Source organism: Capricornis sumatraensis, chromosome 14, assembly GCF_032405125.1.
Source record: "Capricornis sumatraensis isolate serow.1 chromosome 14, serow.2, whole genome shotgun sequence".
Classification (NCBI taxonomy): Eukaryota; Metazoa; Chordata; class Mammalia; order Artiodactyla; family Bovidae; genus Capricornis; species Capricornis sumatraensis.
Genome location: NC_091082.1, coordinates 80,663,712 through 80,683,637, shown reverse-complemented (window position 1 = coordinate 80,683,637; position 19,926 = coordinate 80,663,712). Strand labels below are relative to the sequence as shown.

The following is a 19,926-nucleotide window of genomic DNA, read 5'->3' as shown; positions in this document are numbered from 1 at the left end:
GGTTGGTTGTACATTGAAAAAGTTCTTGAAGACTATTTACTGTCACATATGCTCATTTATTAATTATTTAGCGTCTACTATGTTAAGCACTGTAAAGTAGCTGGGGACATAGGATTAGAAGGATTAAAAGTTACTGTTAAGGAAGTCCAGCCTAAACGCAAATCAGACAGTATGAGATAGAAGATGTGTTATGGTTAGAGGGTGCAGTGGCTGTTTTAAATATTTAAAGAAAATATCCCTACTCAAAGTGGACACAGGACTGTTTGGGAAGATCTGCTGATGGATGTACTGTCTGTACTAAGTTGAAACCCAAATAGGATTTAGCCAGTTACGAAGTAGGGAGATCTGAGTGGAGGAAAAAGTTTCAGACAGGAAACTGCAGAGACATCAGGATGAATAAACAGCATGACCTCGGACTCAGAGGCTTTAGCACGGCTGGAGCGTGAGGTGCAGGGGGTGAGAGTTGATGTTTGGTTTTAAACATGTGCAGGTGGGCAGCAAGCAGCTGATGAATCACTTTTTTTAATTGATGTATAACTGACGTGCTAGTTTCAGATGTACAACGTAGTGATTCAGTGTCTATATACCTTACAAACTGATCACAACAATAAGTATAGTTACCATTTGTTGCCATACAGAGTTAATACAGTATTGTGGACTATATTCTCCTTTGGCATACGTTGGATCCTTTTCATATGTTGGGTACGTTGGTGGCCGGTTCACTTGATACTGAATGTGTAGTACCTCTTGATCACCCCCCGTGCATGTTGCCCACCCTCCAACCCCTGCCCCCATTTTCTGGCAGCCGCTGGTCTGTTCTCTGTATCTGTCAGTCTAGTTTTTTGTTTTGTTTCTTAGATCCACATCTAAGAGATGTCATATGGTATTGATACTTGTCTTTATGTGACTTATTTCACTTATGGTGATACCTTCAAGGTCCATCCTTGTTATCACAGATGGCAAGATTTCATTCATTTATGGCTGAGTAATATCCATTGTGTGTGTGTGTGTGTGCATGCGTGCGTGTGTGCATGCGTGTGTGTGTCTGTATACCACAGCTTTATCTATTCATCTACCTATGGACTCTTAGGCTGCGCATTGTGTGTGTGTGTGTATCTGTACTCTTAGGCTGCGCATTGTGTGTGTGTGTGTGTGTCTGTATACCACAGCTTTATCTATTCACCTACCTACAGATTCTCAGGCTGCGTCCATACCTTGGCTGTTATAAATATTGCAGTGAACAGAGGAGTGCATGTATCTTTTTGAATTAGTGTTTTTGTTTCCTTTGTATCAGTACCCAGAAGTGGGGTTGCTCAGTTGGGCCGTGGCTCTGTTTTTTTCTTTTTTGGTGATGGTCCTAGTTTTCATTTCTGAGGAACCTCTGTACTGTTTTCCATAGTGGCTGCACCAATTTACATTCGCATTAACCATGCGCAAGGGTTCCCTTTTCTCCACATCCTTGCCACTTGTTATTTCTTGTCTTTTTGATAAAACCTATTCTGACAGGTGTGAGGTAATATTTCATTGTGTTTCTCTTTTCCTCTCTGCTTTGGTTTATTCAAATGTAAAATGAGGATAATACCAGCATACATGATGGCCATAAGAATTCTGTAACTCCAGTGTCACAGTCTATTATATTATTTCATTTTGATCATCGCACTTACTAGCCACCTGATACATTATTTGTTTTCTTTTTTTAAATTGAAGTATGGTTGATCTACAATGTTGTGCTGATTTCTGCTGTACAGCAAAAGTGACTCAGTTATATATACATTCTTTTCAATATTCTTTTCCATTATGGCTTATCCCAGGAGATTGGATTATAGTTCCTTGGGCTATGCCTGAGGACCTTGTTGTCCATCCATTCTAAATGTAACGGCTGGCATCAGCTAACTGCAAACCTCCAGTCCTTCCCTCCCCCTTCCCCCTCAGCAGCCGCAAGTCCGTTCTCTGTGCCTGTGAGTCTCTTTCTGTTTTGTAAACAGCTTCATTTGTGCCCTATTTGAGTCTGCACGTGTAAGTGAGGTCATACGGTATCTGCCTGTCTCTTTCTGACTTCCTTCACTCTTCACTCAGTGTGATAAGCTCTGGTTGTGTTTGTGTTGCTGCACATGGCATTAGTTTGCTCTTTTCATGACTGAGTAGTATTCCGTCACACACACACACACGCACGCACACACACAGTAGTAGTCCGTTTTTTATATATATATATATATATTTACATATATATATACACACATACATACAGACACACACCCTGCATGATTGTGCTCTGTTTATGGCTGAGTAGTATTCTGTTACACACACACACACATACACACAGTAGTAGTCCATTATATATATATATTTATATATTTGTATATATACACACACATACAGACACACACCCTGCATGATTGTGCTCTTTTTATGGCTGAGTAGTGTTCTGTTACGCACACACACACCGCCCCCCCCCCCCCACCCCCGCATCTTCTTTATTCGTTCTTCTGTTAATGGATGTTTAGCTTGTTTCCATGTCTTGGCTGTTGTGAATAGCGCTGCTGTGAATATAGGGGTATGTGTGTCTTTTTGAATGATAGTTTTGGCCAGGTATATCCCCAGGAGTAAGATGACTGGATCATGTGGTAATTCTGAGGTTTTCTGAGGAAGCTCCATTCTGTTCTTCATGGTGGCTGTACCAGCTTACATTCCCACTGACAGTGTAAGAGGGTTCCCCTTTCTCCACCCCTTTCCAGCACTTGTTGTTTGTAGACTTTTTAATGATGGCCATTCTAACTGGAGTGGGATAGTACCTCATTGCAGTGTTGATTTTTTTCCAGAAGTGGCTTTTGGTTTGCATTTCCCTGACCATTAGTGATGTTGAGCATCTCTACGTATGCCTGTTGGTCATCCCTATGACTTTGAGAAAATGTCTCTGCAGATCCTTAGCCCATTTTTATTGTTTTGCTGATAATGAGTCACATGCATTCTTTGTATAGTTTGGATATCAACCCCTTACGACATATGCAGATATCTTCTCCTGTTCAGTAGGTCGCCTTTTTGTTTTGTTCTTGGTTTCCATCACTGTGTATGATCTTTCTAGCTTGAAGTAGTCCCAGTGCTCTTGCCTGGAAACTCCCATGGACAGAGGAGCCTGGTGGGCTGCAGTCCATGGGCTCGCTTAAAGTTGGACACGACTGAGCAACTTCACTTTCACTTTTCACTTTCATGCTTTGGAGAAGGAAATGGCAGCCCACTCCAGTGTTCTTGCCTGGAGAATCCCAGGGACAGAGGAGCCTGATGGGCTGCCGTCTGTGGGATCGCACCGAGTCGGACACGACTGAAGCGACTTAGCAGCAGCAGCAGTCCCGTTTAATTTTGCCTTCATTGCCCTTGCCTGTGGAACAGATCCAAAAAAAAAAATCACTGAGACTGATGTCAAGAAAGTTGCTGCCTATGTTTTCTTCTAGGGGTTTTGTGGTTTTTCAGGTCTTATGTTCAAGTCTTTAGTCCATTTTGAGCTGATTTTTGTAGTTGGTGTAAGCTCGTGGCCCAGTTTCATTCTTCTGCATGCAGCTCTCCAGTTTCCCAGCACCACTTGTTCTTGAGACCGTCTTTTCCACAGTGTTTATTCTTGCCTCCTTTTCATAGATTAATTAGCTGTACAAATATGGGTTTATTTTTGGGCTCTCTATTTTTGTTCTGTTTGTGTCAGTGCCATACAGCTTTGAATACTGTAGACGTGCAGTGTAGTTTAAGATCAGGGAGCAGGACACCTCCAGCTTTGTTCTTCTTTCTTATGATCAGTTTGGATATTCAAGGTGTTTTGTAGCTCTAAACTTACTTTACGATTATTCTAGTTCTGTAAAATATGTCATGGGTATTTTGATAGTAATTGCATTGAGTCTGTAGTTTTCTTGGGTACTGTGGACATTTTAACAGTACGAATTTTTCCGGTCTATGAGCATGGTATATTTTTGCATTTGTTTGTATCGTCTTCAGTTTCCTTTAAGACCTTATAATTTCCAACTACAAGTCTTTTACCTTTTTGGCTAAATTTATTCTTAGGTATTTTATCCTTTTTGATGCAGTTGTAAATGGGATTGTTTTCTTAATTTCTCTTTCTGGTAGTTCATTGTGAATGTGTAGAAATGCACCAGATTCCTGTATGTTAATTTTGTATCTAGCAGCTTTACTAAATTCATTTGTTCTAACAGTTTTTTGGTGGAGTCTTTAGGGTTTTCTCTAAAATATACCATGTCTTTGTGCTTCCTGGAATGTCTGTTTCCTTCACTGGGTTAGGGAAATTTTCAGCCATTATTTCTTCAAATAAGTTTTCTGCCCCTTTCTCTCTTCTCCTCCCTCTCCTGGGTCCCCTATAATGTGGATGTTAGTGACTCTCTCTCTTCTCCTTCTGGGACTCGTTAACACTGATGATAGACCCCTAGATGCTGTCCCGTAAAGTGTCCTCATTTAAAGAAGAGTTTTTTCTTTCCCCTTTGCCATTCTCTTGGGGTGCTTTCCACCACCCTGTCTTTCAGATCACTGACACTCTTTCATATCGTCTCTTCTGTGGATTCCCTCTGGTGTGTTTTTCAGCTCAGTTATATTCTTCAGCTCTGTGAGTTCTTTTAGAACTTTCTCAATATTTTCTCTTTATTGAGTTTCTCAATGTGTTTGTTTATTCCTAATCTTCCAAGTTTGGTGAGCATTTTGATGAGCATAACTTTGAATTCTTTATCAGATAAACTACTTACATCTGTCTTATTCAGTTTTTTTCTGGGGTTCTATCTTGTTCCTTCAGCTGAAACATGTTCCCCTGCTTCCTCATTTTGCTTGGCTATTTGTTTCTGTATATTATGCAAAGCAGTTATGGCTCCCTGTCTTGAAGGAGTGGCTCTAACCTTTTCCTAGTTCTTGATTGTCCCACAAACTCTCTGCTTGTCTGCCCGCCATCTGGCTGGGCCTGGCGCTCAGGGGCTGTCCCCTGTGTGGGCTGCACACGATCATTGGCCCTGGTGGTGCCCTGCGAGTGGCGTGGGAGGGGGTCGGTGGGGCTGCTCGCTGTCTGTGTCTGCCAGCGCTGCCCGCAAGCACTGCAGGGCGGTGGTGTGGGGGGCGCTCACCTGCCACTGTGGGCAGCTTAGGCTGAGCGTGCAGAAATGGTGCCCACCATTGTCATCAAGGTTGAGGGCGTTTGTAAAAGTGGTTTCCACCAGCATTCTACCCCCAGAGAGAGTCCCCAGCAGTCTTCTGCCCCTCTGGTACATGCTTTCAGATAAGCAAGTCAGTCTCCTTCACGTACGCTTTGGTCTCTTTACAAACTGCTGCTTTTTGCTTAGGAATGAGATGTGGGCAGGAAATATAAAATTTTGTGACAGTAGTGTTAAAACCATCATTAGTGAATATATTTATCCAGAGCTTTATGTATAGTGAAAGAGAACTTGCAGGTGAATCCAGGGATTTGTAGAAGAGCTGTCTGAATATGGAAAGATAGATAAGGACCAGGTCAGTGATAAAAAAAAGTAAGTGTTGAAGTCATGGAAACCACCAGTAAGGAAAAAGCATTTCAAGGAGGATGTGCTTATGTGTTAATGACAAGAAACACCGAAGAGCCATTGCGTTGGTAACCGAGAGCTTTTGGTGACCTTAGCAAGGATCATGTCAGTGGCGTCCTGAGAATCAGAGGCAGACTGCAGTGCGTTGAGGAGTGAAGAGGAGATTTTAAAGTAGAAACAATTTCCTGGGAAGATTTGCCAATGAAGAAAAGGAAGAGAGTGGGGGCTGGAAGGGACCATCAAAGCAAGGAGGGGTGATGATGATTTAATAATGAAAGCAGTTTGAGTTCAGTTATATGCTAAGGGGGAAGCTGGAAGGTACAAGGACAGGCAGCACTTTGAGAAGGTGGAAGCTGGTGGCTTGGTGGTGATTAAAGAACTGACGTGTCCTTGGCTGTTTCATGTGTAGGAGTGGCGATTCTGCAGAGGAGCATCCGACTTTACGCCCCCTTCTACTCCTCGGATATCCTCATCGCCTCCCCTCTGGGCTTGAGGACCATCATTGGTGGAGAAGGAGAGAAGAAGAGAGATTTTGACTTCCTGTCTTCTGTCGAACTACTCATCATTGATCAAGCTGACATTTACTTGATGCAGAACTGGGAGCATGTCCTGGTAATGTTGGTCATTCACATTTAGAGACAAGAAGCTCAGTGGGTTGAGTCTGAAAGGATTATTCAAGTCCAGATTAAAACTCAGTTAGTTTGGAAATGGAAATGTTCCACATTTTCCAGTTTGTAAACGAGAAGTGTCCCCTCTGCTAGCCGCAGGTTGGTCAGTATCCAGAAAGATAAAACTCTTGTCGATCTTCTCAAATCACCAGATAAGAGTTCCTCCCCTTATAAAGGTGGCTTCTACTAATAGACTGCTGTACTGTGGTTGGTTGGTTGAAATCCCTCCTCACCGAGAATGTCTTTATCTGAAATAATTCCTCCTGCAGTTTATGCTCATTCGCTTCTGTTCAGTGTTTGGCAGAGTTTGGGAAAAGATTGCTCACATTTTACTGATAAATGGGAGGTGCGTCCATCCTCCTGCCATAATTAGTGCTGGATTTTTTTCTCCCTCTCCGCATGTTCTGCAGTGTCTTTGAGTTTAGGATTGTGCTTTGGAACAGTCCTCCTCATGGAACCATAGGTGTATTTTGACAGTATAAGGCAAGTGAGAACTTACCTTTTCTACAACTCCGGGACTTAAAGTTTGTAGCAAATAAAGGGGAGTACTTATAAAGTAAGGAATAAATTTATAGTATTTGTAACCCTTCAGTATACAAGGTAAAAATATGATTAACATAGAAAAGGCATGTTGATAGTTGTGGTGGTGGTTTAGTTGCTAAGTTGTGTCCCGTTCTTGCGATCCCATGGACTGTAGCCCACCAGGCTCCTCTGTCCATGGGATTTCCCAGGCAAGGATACTGGAGTGGGTTGCCATTTCCTTCTCCAGGGGATCTTCCTGACCCAGGAATTGAACCCAGGTCTTCTGCATTGCAGGCAGGTTCTTTACCGACTGAGCTACAAGGAAGCTAATGGTTGAGTCATATTTAATTGGTTGACGTGTAGTCACTCAGGGAATCTCCTAATGTTTTGAGAACCAGGTCATGGAAGGACAGCAATTCTGTTTTCTGTGTCATTTTCCTTCTTGTCCAAGCCTGAAGCCAGGTTGCTTATAGAGTAACCACGGTGGCATTTCAGAAATACACTGTATAGATACTATCTCGATCCTTTTTGAAAGATCCACGAGGTAGCCAGTTTGAGCTTTATTTTCGTGTTGGGAATGTTTACCTGACTACGGACAAGTCACTCTCCCGCCTGAGCCGCAGTTTTCTTGCTGTAACTTGGGAGGTGATAGTGTGCATTTCTCCAGGTTAGGTAAGACAAAAGGCTTATGGAACGCTTAGCAATGCCTTCCAGGTGAGTGCTCGATAAGTATTAATGGAGTATTGTTTCTGCTCGCAGCATTTGATGAACCACATGAACCTATTGCCCTTGGACTCACATGGGGTGGACTTTTCTCGAGTGCGGATGTGGAGCCTCAACAATTGGTCCAAGTACTATCGCCAGACCCTGCTGTTCGGGGCCCTGCAGGATGCCCAGATCAACTCCGTGTTCAACAAGTACTGCGTCAATGTGCAAGGCCAGGTGGGGTCTCCCCTTTCTCTGACCTTCGGGAAGTGTCGGGTGTTGTTTGGGTCACGAGGCAGAAGGGGAGGATTACATCTGGTCAGCAGCAGGGATAGCTCACCTCCTGATGCTCTCTCTGACCCCTGGCAGGTGGCCGTGAGGAACGTCCCGATGACAGGCTCCATCAGTCAGGTCCTGGTGCAGCTCCCGCATGTCTTCCAGAGGATGGAAGCGGAAAGCCTCGCTTCCGTGATTGATGCCAGGTACCCACATCCCCCGCCCTTCCCACTGGACCCTGGGAGTCACAGAGAGGGCTTTTACCTGGCCGTTCAAACTTAGAATCGGACTCCATGTTGACTTTATCGATGACCGTCTGTGAGATGAAATGAGTGATTCCCCTCCGTCGTGACATTGACAGAGGAGGACACTGACGCCCAGAGCGGCGATGCCTCATCCTAGTTCTGATGTCTAGTTAGTGGCAGAGCTGGTGAATCAGGGGTACTTTCCCCTAGAGGATGGCACTTTAAAATTACATGAATTGCTTAATGCTGCATGTCAGCAACTTAATTGTAAGCCCTTCAGGGCAAGAAGTCCTTTTCTAATTCTCTATGTTATTTTCTCCTGTTTGCTCATTGCGTTTAGTCGGGGGACACTTGGCAGCAGAATGGTGCTTAGTATATGGTAGGTGTTCAGTAATTATTTGTTGACTGACTTGACAGCTGAATGAATGAGTGATGTGGTTATATACTTCCTAGAATATATATACGTCTAGTCAAGGCTATGGTTTTTCCTGTGGTCATGTATGGATGTGAGAGTTGGACTGTGAAGAAGGCTGAGCGCCGAAGAATTGATGCTTTTGAACTGTGGTGTTGGAGAAGACTCTTGAGAGTCCCTTGGACTGCAAGGAGATCCAACCAGTCCATTCTGAAGGAGATCAGCCCTGGGATTTCTTTGGAAGGAATGATGCTGAAGCTGAAACTCCAGTACTTTGGCCACCTCATGCGTAGAGTTGACTCATTGGAAAAGACTCTGATGCTGGGAGGGATTGGGGGCAGGAGGAGAAGGGGATGACCCAGGATGAGATGGCTGGATGGCATCACTGACTCGATGGACGTGAGTCTGAGTGAACTCCGGGAGTTGGTGATGGACAGGGAGGCCTGGCGTGCTGCGATTCATGGGGTCGCAAAGAGTTGGACATGACTGAGCGACTGAACTGAACTGAACTTCCTAGAATAATTCTCGGGATATACCAGTGTCACATCCATACTTTATGATGAGTGGTGCTGGCACTTACTTTGTAGCGTGTTGAACAAGTCTCACCTCTTTGCAGAGCGGTAGACCAGATTAGCCTCTTAGGGCAGGTAGAGGGAGACAGTGACTTGCCCAGGGCCATGCAGTTAGCAGTGACCCTACGGGCTCACTTCCAGACCGCTGACTTTGCCCTTTGCCTTTCCAAATCAGGTTCAACTTTTTCGTGAACAAGATTCTGCCTCAATATCGGGATGCAGTCATGTCCCACACGCTTATCTATGTCCCCTCCTACTTTGACTTTGTGCGTCTCCGAAATTACTTCAAGAAGGAGGAACTGAACTTCACTCATATCTGCGAGTACACCCAGAAGTCTGGGGTCTCCAGGGCCAGACACTTCTTCCTTCAAGGGGAGAAGCAGTTCCTGCTGCTCACCGAGCGCTTCCATTTCTACAAAAGGTGAGAAGTAGGGCCGGGCTTCAAGCGTCCTCCCTGGAGGGCCTGCTTCTGAGTGTATGGGGGGCTTTGCCGTGCCGTGGTCCTCCCTATTCCACCTCCTGGAGAGACGCCAGAGTTCTAGGGGCTGGACAGGCTTTTCTTGATGGGTTGTTTGGTTTTCTTGTAAAATGGGTGTTGCTGGAAAAGGTTGTAGAAATGAATGAGTGACTGCGCCATGTTATATATAGATGTGGAGTGGATCCATGCTTAGGGTACTTCCTAAGTAGCTGTCTTGAGGATATGCCCCTCAAGGAAGATGTTACAGAGCTGAGCAGCTCTTGACAGGGACAACTGGAGGGCAGCAAAGGGTGGATGGAGCCTGTCGTAGAAACACAGATGAAATACTGGGGGCTGTGTGGAGATCGAAGCTGAGTGCAGCGTCAGTGTTCAGTGTCCAGAGGTGGTGTGCACACACTTCCTCACCAAAGAGAACAGGGGCTAAGGGGCCCCTGGATGTTCAGGAAGAGCAAAAGGCGAGGGCCTTCAAGGTGAATATTTAAGAGCTTCAGCATTTGCTTAGCTTCCCCACCATGTGACTTTGACAAAAATGTTGGGTTGACCTTTTTTTTAAATTGGAGTGTTAGTAATATTGATCCTTCTGTTACTGTTTGGAATAGCTGCAGCCCTTCATGCACCCAGAGCTCGGTGATTTTCTTGTTTTGCTAATTCTCTCTACTGCCAAGTGTAAAAGCCTCCTTTAAGCCCTTACCTAGAGATGGAAATTGCATCCTATAACCTTTTCTTTCCTGATTCACAGTAATGTTCAGTGAGTTTAGTTCTGACTTTACTATTTTATTAATTCTCAGTCATATACTACTGAGGGACACATTTCCTCAGAGAATCTCTTAACAGCTAAGCCAGAAATCTTTTAGGCTTTGGAGCTTATTAGTTGGTACACCTTGGCATTGCATTGCCTTTTAGTTTATGTTGGTATTGGGTGGTGTTCCCCAGAAACCCTCTCCTCACCAGGAAGACCCAGCACCCTCCGGGTGAAGCAGGCTGGCACGGCATGACCTCTGGCATTCTGCTGACAACGGTTATCTGTCAGCAGAGAGGCGAGGTGTGACTGCATCTGTGTTGACTGGGCTTCATTCTTGGCTGTTTGGCCCAAGAGTTTTAACAAATGCCTGCTTCCCGGCATTATTATTTGCTTCCTTCCAGTGATTTGTTGTTTTCATTCGCATTGGAAAGTGGTATTTTGGGAGGGATTTGCATTCAGCAGGTCTTAAGAGCCCTTAGTTTTCCAAAAGCTTAACACATCAAAGCAAGTCCTTTGAATGAAGTGGATGGACTGGAAAACTTCGCAACGTGATTGTCTCTCACAGCTGTGAATTAAGCTGGGATGAGGACCTCTCTCAAAGAGCAGATCTTCAAGGAGAGGGCGTGGTGTTAAGAGGAGCCCCTTCTCTTAAGTGGGACAGTCTCCTGTCTTAAACTGTTCATTTAGTGACCAGATAGTTTTGTTCCCAAAGTCATGGTAAAGACAGACCTGACATGTGCCATTTGCTTTACACCCTGGATCCAGTTATTGGGTGTTAAATGTGAATCTAAGTAATTTGCAACTGCCAATTGTCTCAAGGTTCCCAGCTATAGAATTTTTTGCTTGAGAGGTCACGAAAGTGATGATAGGTATTTTGATCTGCAGTGTCTTTTGATTTGATTTTGTAAATTTGACCGTAGGGAAAAGTACATGTGTTTTCAACTTTAGTAACCAACTCTAAAATTCTGTGTCTGTATTCTCTGAGGAAATAGTGTTAGAAATACTGCAGTTCGTTTGTGAGCTAATGAAAAATTTTCAGCCTGAAGATTTGTTTTTTTCAGGGAGATGAAACCAATAGAATCTTAGGGCTGGATTGGCCTTTGGTCATGATACTCCTGAGGTGAGGACAGTTCACAGCTTCTTCTCTGAGCATTATCAGTGGGTAAGCACAGCATGAAAGATTGGCACTCAGAAGCTCTGGAGGTGGGGTTTCTAGAGTTGGGAAAGGCCGCCTGGGGTGTTTCCAGGTGCTCCTTGCCCCAGTGAGAACCCCAGCTATGGAAGTAGCAGATGGAGTCTTTATAGACTATGGAGGAACAAGCGTTTCAAGTCAGTTGTGGGTGCCTCATATCATTGACAGTTGGCAGGTAGCATAGATATCTGGAATGTCCTTAATTTTAGGTCCTGTCAGAGTGTTGGGCCATATTTGTTGGGGTCATTAAAGACACAAAACATGTACAGGAGAGGAGGAAGGCAGGGGAAGCGGTGCAGAAGGTTAGAGGAGCTGGTACTGACTGCCCCTCTGAAGAGGCCCTGCTCACACTCTCTTATTTCCAGAAGACGCCTGGCCTCTCTCTGTCGCGTTGTTTAGTCGCTAAGTCGTGTCCGACTTTGAGGCCCCGTGGACTGTGGTCTGCCAGGCTCCTTTGTCCATGGGATTTTCCAGGAAAGAGTACTGGAGTGGGTAGCCATTTCCTTCTCCAGGGGATCTTCCCCACCCAGGAATCAAACCTGCATCTCCTGCATTGCAGGGAGATTCTTTGCCGCTGAGTCACCTGGGAAGCCCTAGTCTCTACTGTAGACAGATCGGCACTAAGAGATTTTCTTAGTTCTTAAGTGTAATGGCTATTGGAGTCGGTCTTGATGTTTTATTTTTTTTTAAAAAATACTCTTATTATAAGAGCATTATTGTTACAGAACCTGGAAAACTTAGGTTAAAAAAATGGAATCACCTATAATCCCACTGATACAAATACTCATTTTGGTATATTTCTTCCCTGACTTTTTAATGTCAAAAAACTTGTGTACATGCACACAGACACAGGCAATTTGAAAAAAATAAAACCAAAGTTGAGATCCCCATATACACATAGGGACTTTTTTTCTTTTATCTTACGTGTTTTATGTGCTCATTGAAAAAAAACAAGTTAGTGTTTTGGCGTGCATGCTTGCGTGTTATGGATGTGTATTTCTAAGTCTTTATAAGTTTATATATGGTTCTGTTACATCTTCCCCCCACCAACTTTTTATGTGGGAAGATTTCATTTCAAAAGACATTGTAAAGCTCTCCCAGTGAACGTCTGTAACTCCTTCCAGGTAGACTTGGCCAGCTGTTAGCATTCTGCCCCGTTCACATGCACTCACATTCTGCCTCTCCTCTCTCTCCTCCCACATCTTATTTTTTTTCTTCCTGAACCATTTGACAGTAAATTATAGGAAGCTTCATGACACTTAGCTTCTAGATCTTTCAGCATGTAAACTGGCTAAAAACAAAATTCTGTCATTTATTGACATTCCACTTGACATGATTGCAATAACATCATCTAATATTTAGTCTGTGTTCAGATTTTCCTAGTTGTTTTCCAGTGACGATCACAGCTGTCCCCCACCAGCAATCCAGGATTTAGGATTTAGTTGAGTATCATACATTGCATTTGGTTAACATGTTTCTTCAGTTTATTTTAGCAGTTCTCAAGCTGGGAATAGTTTTGCTCCCCAAGGGACATTTGGAAATATCTGGAGACATTTTTGGTAGTTACAGCTGGAGGGTTATTCTAGTGGTTCACACAGGTCAAGGCCTGAGTGCTGCTAATCACCCTTCAGTTCATAGGATGGCCCCTAAAACAAAGAATTATCTGGCTTAAAATGTCAGTAATACTGCGGTTAAGAAACCCTCATCTGGAATAATTCTCTTCCTTTTGTTCTTTGTCATGATACTGACATTTTTTTTGAAAAGTGTAGTCCGCTTTCCCTTAGAATGTCCTACAGTCTGGATTTGCTTCATTCCTTATTATTTAGGTCAGTGTCCCCAAACTTTACTACACATTGGAATCCCCTAGTAGAGCTTTTAAAAAATCTGAATGCCCATGTCATACCCCAGTATCAATTAAATCATAGTGTTGGAGATGGGGACCAATTATAGAATAGATATTTTTTAAAAACAAATAGGTGATTCGACAGGCGTCCAAGTTTGGGAATCACAGATTTAAACACTATTTTGGTAAGAATTCTACATGAAGGCACAGGGTGTCAGTTTATCCCGTTTTGGGTGATGCTAAACGTAATCACCTGGTCAAGGTAGGGCTGCTAGATCTCTGCCTTGTAAAGACACCTTTTCTGTTTGCTTATGAGTAACCTGTGAGGTGTGCATGGTATCCATTTCAGTGGTTACTGTTATGTACTTTGAATGGGGATATAGTTAACCCAGTTTCCGTTTAACAGGCATGCTGTTATTTTCCGCTATTAGGTACAGTAATGCCATGAGCAGCCATCTGTGTAGTTGATGGCCTAGTTGCCTAGGTATTTCCTTGGGATAAATTTGGAAAGGAAAACTTGTTTGTTCAAAAACTGTGCACAATTTAATGTTTGCTGTACGTTGCAACTCCCATCTTCTCCCTTCCCCCCCAAGATACATACAATAACTTATGCTCCATTAACCTATCTGTGTAAAACCCTACCTGTTGCCAGTAGTTTGATAGTCGAAATGATGCCTCATGGTTTTCATGTCTGTTTCTTGCTTTTCTGTGTTTTTTGTAATAGTTGAATGGAGTTCCTGAGTGGGTAGTTGGCCTGGACACACCTCTTGCGTCAGGCCACTAGAGTGCGAGTTGGGAGCCTAGCGAGGATCTGGTTGTTACCGTGGTTACCGTCCAGGTACCCCAGACTGCAGTTCCTCCAGCAGACGGTGGCCCGGCACGGGGCCCTGCTGGAGGGTCTTGTCTCAGGACCTGCTCCACTCTCAGCTTTCCCCGAGCCCTGCGCCCCTGTGCCCAGGGACTTCTCCCCGCACTCCAGCCCCTCCTGCTCGTTCCTCCGCACAGGCTTGAAGTGGGGCAGGGGCCCTCCGACCCATCCGGCTCAGATGCAGGCAGGTTCTCTCCACCCTGGGCTTTCTCAGGGTTCCTACACCACCCTGCGTGGTGGCAGACCTCTCTCTGCCTTGAGGGTCTTGCAAAGAGTTTCCTGCTTCTCCCCACTGGCAGCAAGCCTCTGCTTGCATCAGCGCAGGCTTGGGCTCCGTAGGCTTCATGCCCTTTGCTTAGGGACAGACTGCTCTTGCTTTTTACTGGGTGTGAGTCTTGTGGTGGGGAGGGACAGGGTGAGGGGGTTAATGCCCCTCCCTTGAAAGTGAAAGTCTCTCAGTCGCGTCCAGCTCTTTGCAACCCCATGGACTGTACAGTCCGTAGAATTCTCCAGGCGAGAATACTGAAGTGGACAGCCTTTCCCTTCTTCAGGGGATCTTCCCAACCCAGGGATCGAACCCAGGTCTCCCGCATTGCAGGCAGATTCTTTACCAGCTGAGCCACAAGGGAAACCCCGCTCCCTTAGGGTAGCGGATTTTTGCTTTGTCTGACTCCACCCCAGCAGTTGACCTTTTGTCCTGTTCATTGGCTTCAGGCTTTAGCTCCATACACAGTATGGGTCTGGGGAAAGAGTGAGCTTTCCTGTCTGTGCCGCCCGCGGGCTCTCTCAGGTCTTCTGCCTTGCCTTCAGGGCCCCCAGTGGAGCCCTGTGGAAAGGACCTCGTGAAAATGAAGTGAAGTGCGTCCGGAAATCCCAGGGCTCCTGGACTCTCATGCAAACCCATAATTGCCCTTTGAGAACGTGTTCAAAGTATAGCTGTTTCTTCCTTCCCGCTTTCATGGCAGCCACCCCCTTTCCCATGGTGAAGTGTCCTGTTTTTCTTCAGACCAGCTTGTCGCTCTGGAATTCAGTCAGTGATGGGCTGAAGCTGGCTCATGCCTGCTCTTGAGATCTGGTCGCACATCTCTTCCCATTTCCAAGTTCAGGAGCATGACATTGTTCGCTTGAAATGAAGGGTTTACACCACAAAAACTGGCAAGTGCTTCAAATCAGCACCTTCCCTCCCCCACTGAGAACCAGTTAAACACACACCAGGGCACCGCTGAATCAGTCCACCTGGTTGCCTCACATCGGCTGTTTAGGCTCAAGAAGAGGAATATTGTTGTAGATTGTTTTTCTTGTTAGCATGGAAGCAGTATTCTCTTGAATTTTCTACATAGTAAGCAGAAGTAAAACTCCGTGTTTGTGTGTTTTTGTTTTGATAACTGCTGAGGCAGAATTGTGTCTTGTCAACTTCACTCATTAGCATTAGAATTCCTTTATAGAACGGGGATGTGGAAAATGAACCAAGTAATGGACTGCAGTTATATTCTGGAAGAGGAGGGTCTCCAGAGAGATAAGGCTGAGCCATGGGATAAAAAGACAAGGAAAACTTATCCTCCATGAATAAAATAAAATTCCCGAGGAAGTCTAACATCAAGATGTGTCAGACAGGAAAAATCAGAACCTTGTCAGCCTGTGAAATCTTTTGTTAGGAGGCAGTGCTTGACCTCGATCTAACCACAAGGTGAGTCCTTAGGGTGTGCCTTCTGACCACCTCGGTGCAGCCCTGTGGGGCAGGGAAAGAGTGAGGAAGCTCCTGATACTAATCGCCTTCCCAGAATGCCTGATGGGTCCTTGGGCACAGTGTTATAAATGGATGAACTTGGACCATCTGCCATGGAGTTAACATGTTGTCAAAGTGGTAAGAAAAGACTTAATGGGAGAGTATTTGCAGTTTATTTTATGTACTGGATCTGACCTCATCTCCATTACAGAACATTGTTTTCCCTGATTATAAGGATAGTGTTAAATTGCAAGTTGTCTGCTTTTTATTTTGATGACCGATTTTTAACCCTTGTCTTCTATTCTTCCCCAGCCTACCTCACTCTGCTCAGAGCAGGCTCAAGAAAGGCAAATTCATTTTATCATTATCCTAAACCAAACATTAGGAATTCAAACACGTTGTCACAAAAAGTGAGCCCTTCCAGCTCAAATTAGAGTAACCGTTGGTCTGTCTGTTATTGTTCTTCCTCCTTGAGCACGAAGCGGTATGAGTGACTGTGTCCCTGTAAAATTCCAAGGTGGCTTCTCCATAAATTTCTCCCGTAGACATAGCCTCTCTTTCTCCTTCTGGCAGATACACAATAAAAGGCATCAGGAACCTGATTTTCTATGAACTGCCAACATACCCGCACTTCTACAGTGAAGTCTGTAACATGCTGCGAGCCGCCAGCAGCGGCGAGGAAGCCGCCTGGACCTGCACTGTCCTCTACTCCAAGTACGACGCCCAGCGCTTGGCCGCCGTGGTCGGGGTGGAGCGGGCCGCCCAGATGCTGCAGTCCAAGAAGAACGTCCATCTCTTCGTTACTGGAGAAAGATGAGAGCTGGCTGGGCAGGAAACGGTGTTGGCGCGGCGTGGGATGCCTGACACTCTGCGCCACTCGGACCTGATTCTGATCGCCTCTACAAAGAAGGGCTGCCAGCAGGAAGGGGCGCCAGGCAGCATCTTCTCAGACACTTCTTCCTTTTCAGGTCATGCATCCCTGAAAGGTTCGATGTGGACCAGATTTTGGTACAACCTATCTTTGAGAGGACAGGAGGAGCTCGTGGGGGCTCTGAGAAATCGATAGAAGGAATCCTCGACTTGCGAGTCTTTTTGTAAGCTGTAAATTGTTTTACTGTGATTTTACATCAGATTTATCCTGCTTGGTAAAGTCTGTCAGATTTGCCTGTTTCTGTTTGACACCCTCTTACACTGAGGCATACATTTCTATGCTTGTGAGAACTGGTGCTGGGAAACTGGAACCCTTCTTGCTGTCGAACAGCATCTTTTGGATCGCACAGGTTTTGCAAAACTGTTACTTTCCCCCAGCCAAACTTTTTTAAACCTTACATATCCTATTTTAATTCAACCTAGAAGAGTATATTCATCCACTGATCTTTCTTTAACTCATAATAATAAGTGGTTTTGTTAAAATATGTACCTAAAAATCACATTATATAAAATAATTTCTGCTCTATTTCAAGAAATAATTTTGTGACACTCTTGATGCTACAAATTCGCCTTGTCTCCGTCATTGCCGCAGTCACTTGTCTGTTACACTGAGAAGCTGGCCTTTTAAAACCAGTTTTAGGGAATTCGTCCAGTGGTTAGGGCTCAGCGCTTTCACTGGCGTGGCCCGGGTTCGGTCCCCTTTCAGGGAACTAAGATCCCGTACGCTGTGTGGCGTGTGATTTCCGCTTGTCTCATCACTAACACTAACCGACCACTTGTTTAAGGTGGTGCTTGCCAGCCTTTTTCACTATAGGGTCACTCATTCCCCATTTATTTATTAGTTTATATTATATTACGAGTATGGAATCATTTTTGTATCCAGTGAGTTATAATTAATTATTACGGTTATTCCTTTAGATGCTTAAATCATCTCAGGTGTGGCCAGCAGGAGCGCCTTCAAGCTGACTGCTGTGTCTTCTTGACATGTCTCCCTTATACTTGGCCTTTTTCTTTATTTTCTGACACTGTAGGACAGTCCAGTTTTGTCTTGTACTTTTCATTACTCCGGCCCTACTTTCCTTGAAGTAAAGTCGCTCAGTCATATCCACCTCTTCGCAACCCGATGGACTGGGGCCTACCAGGCTCCGTCCATGGGATTTCCAGGCAAGAGTACTGGAGTGGGTTGCCATTTCCTTCTCCAGAGGATCTTCCCCACCCAGGGATCAAACCCGGGTCTCCCGCATTGTAGACAGACGCTTTACCGCTACTTTCCTTAGTGGAACACTATCTTAAAACTAAGATTTGAGGGCGAAGTGTGCTCAATACTATTGTGGAGCCACTGTTATCTCAACAGTCAGAGTTTAGGAATATTTGCATGTGTGTACATGTATGCACATACCTGTGTGCCCATGACATCTAAATTTATTTCTGTATCCATATTAAAAACCACGAATTTATCCCGTGCCTCCATTTCAGACTGACAGCACAGGGTTCCTTTTGTTGTCTCCCTTCCCATATTAATAATTTTCTTCTCAGATAGTGAGACTTGTGGCTCCCATTATCCTCAGTGGAACAATCCATAATTGGAACAGATTTTGTTCCTCTTGGAAATGCTTGAAATTTCTTATTAAAAAAAAGTAAAATTACTTCTGGGGTTCTCTTACTGCTAAATATTTATATAGGCATTTTTATGTCTCTCTTTCCCCAATATGGAGAGTACAACTATTCATTCCAAATACAGATGGGTTCCTAAAGTCCATGTAATTCTCCAGGCCAGGATACTGGAGTGGGTAGCCTTTCCCTTCTCCAGGAGCTCTTTCCAACCCAGGGATCAAACCCAGGTCTCCCGCATTGCAGGTGGATTCTTTACCAGCTGAGCCACAAGATTGACTTACAGTGCTTTGTTAGTTTCAGGTGTATAGCAGAGAGAATCAGCTACACATGCACATTTATCTACAAAGAGCTGTTTTATCCATAGAGTGCCCTGTGGTTATTGGCATATTTGTGCTGCTGTTTACCAGACAGCCTGTGTATTATGAGAGAAAAATTATTTGCCTGGTTCAGAGAAACGAGGAAGAAGAGACTCTGATTACCCTCGTCTTCTATTTCCACATTCTTTTCCCTGTGAATTGTAGCCGATCCGTGGCTTTCGTTATCACTAGTCATGAGACTCCGAAATCTCTGTCTTCTCTGGACCTCCACTCACATGTGAGCCCGGATTTCAAGTCTGTGATGTAGCCCCAGGAATACACATTTTATTAAGCTTTCCTGCTGACTTTAATGCTGGCTTATAGCCAGCTAACTGCTTCTTACCCACAGAGAACACTGAGAGTATCAAGTGTGAACAAAGCCGTGTTGCTTCTGTTCCTGGCTCAGCACCTGCGGAAGAAGGTAAGTAAGCTTTTGCAGTGGCCCTGGCTCCTCAGCTGGTTGCAGAGGGCGGAATCTGGAGTGGTTTCACTACAAGGATAACTTCACATCAGGTCTCCCATAAAAAACGAGAGGAGAGAGTCTGCTGAACTATGGATAAAAACGTCTACGCTGGAATTACACACGATCTTGATATTTCCTTGCAAGGCTCACCTTGAGCAAACGAGCGCCTGTATAGTGCTGGTAGAAGACAGAACATGGAATGGTCCCAATCCTTGGAAGAGGTGGAATTTTAAGGAAGGAAAAGGAACTTAACCCGAAGGTAAGAGTTTTAAACTTTTTTTTTTTCTTCTTCCCGTGGTAATAAAACTAGCTTAGCACTTTTCTTTTTGAGGGGAAAAGAGCTTTGAATCATGAATGCTCTCTACAGCTGGCTGCACCATATGCAGTATTCAAAAGACAAGAACTAGCTAATCATAGAGAACCAGCGGCAGCTAAACAGCCCTCTCCCGGCTTCCAAAGGGCTTGTAATTGAGTGCAGATGGCCCCGGCAGGGTGGGTACGTGTCCCTGCTGACTCCTCTCACCCCAGAGGGCCAAGGGCGGCTCGTGAAGCCTCCGCCCTGATGGTGCTCTCGTCGGGGCTGCTGAGGACGGAGCGGGAGGTGGGTGGGGTGGGAGCCCGCTTGGCAGCCTGCTGCCCAGCCCGCCCTCAGCCGCACGAGCAGCCTTTCAGGCCGCAGGGCATAGCTTTGATGAGTCTAGAATCTCGAGATGACAGAAGGCCAGGGGTAAGGGAACAGGGTTGGGAGTTCTTTATAACCATCCGAAGAGCCTCACT

General features: G+C 44.9%; 1 protein-coding gene across 1 annotated transcript in view; it reads left to right on the top strand.

The window, feature by feature from the left end:
• Positions 1–17,218, top strand: part of UTP25 (UTP25 small subunit processome component) — a 28,462-nt gene extending 11,244 nt beyond the window's left edge. The window contains exons 8-12 of the mRNA XM_068986241.1: positions 5,947–6,149; positions 7,487–7,669; positions 7,802–7,914; positions 9,113–9,358; positions 16,360–17,218. Of these exons, the coding sequence (XP_068842342.1) occupies positions 5,947–6,149; positions 7,487–7,669; positions 7,802–7,914; positions 9,113–9,358; positions 16,360–16,603 (989 nt within the window). The 3' untranslated portion in view covers positions 16,604–17,218. The remainder of the gene's footprint in view (positions 1–5,946; positions 6,150–7,486; positions 7,670–7,801; positions 7,915–9,112; positions 9,359–16,359) is intronic.
• Positions 17,219–19,926: the final 2,708 nt, after the last annotated feature.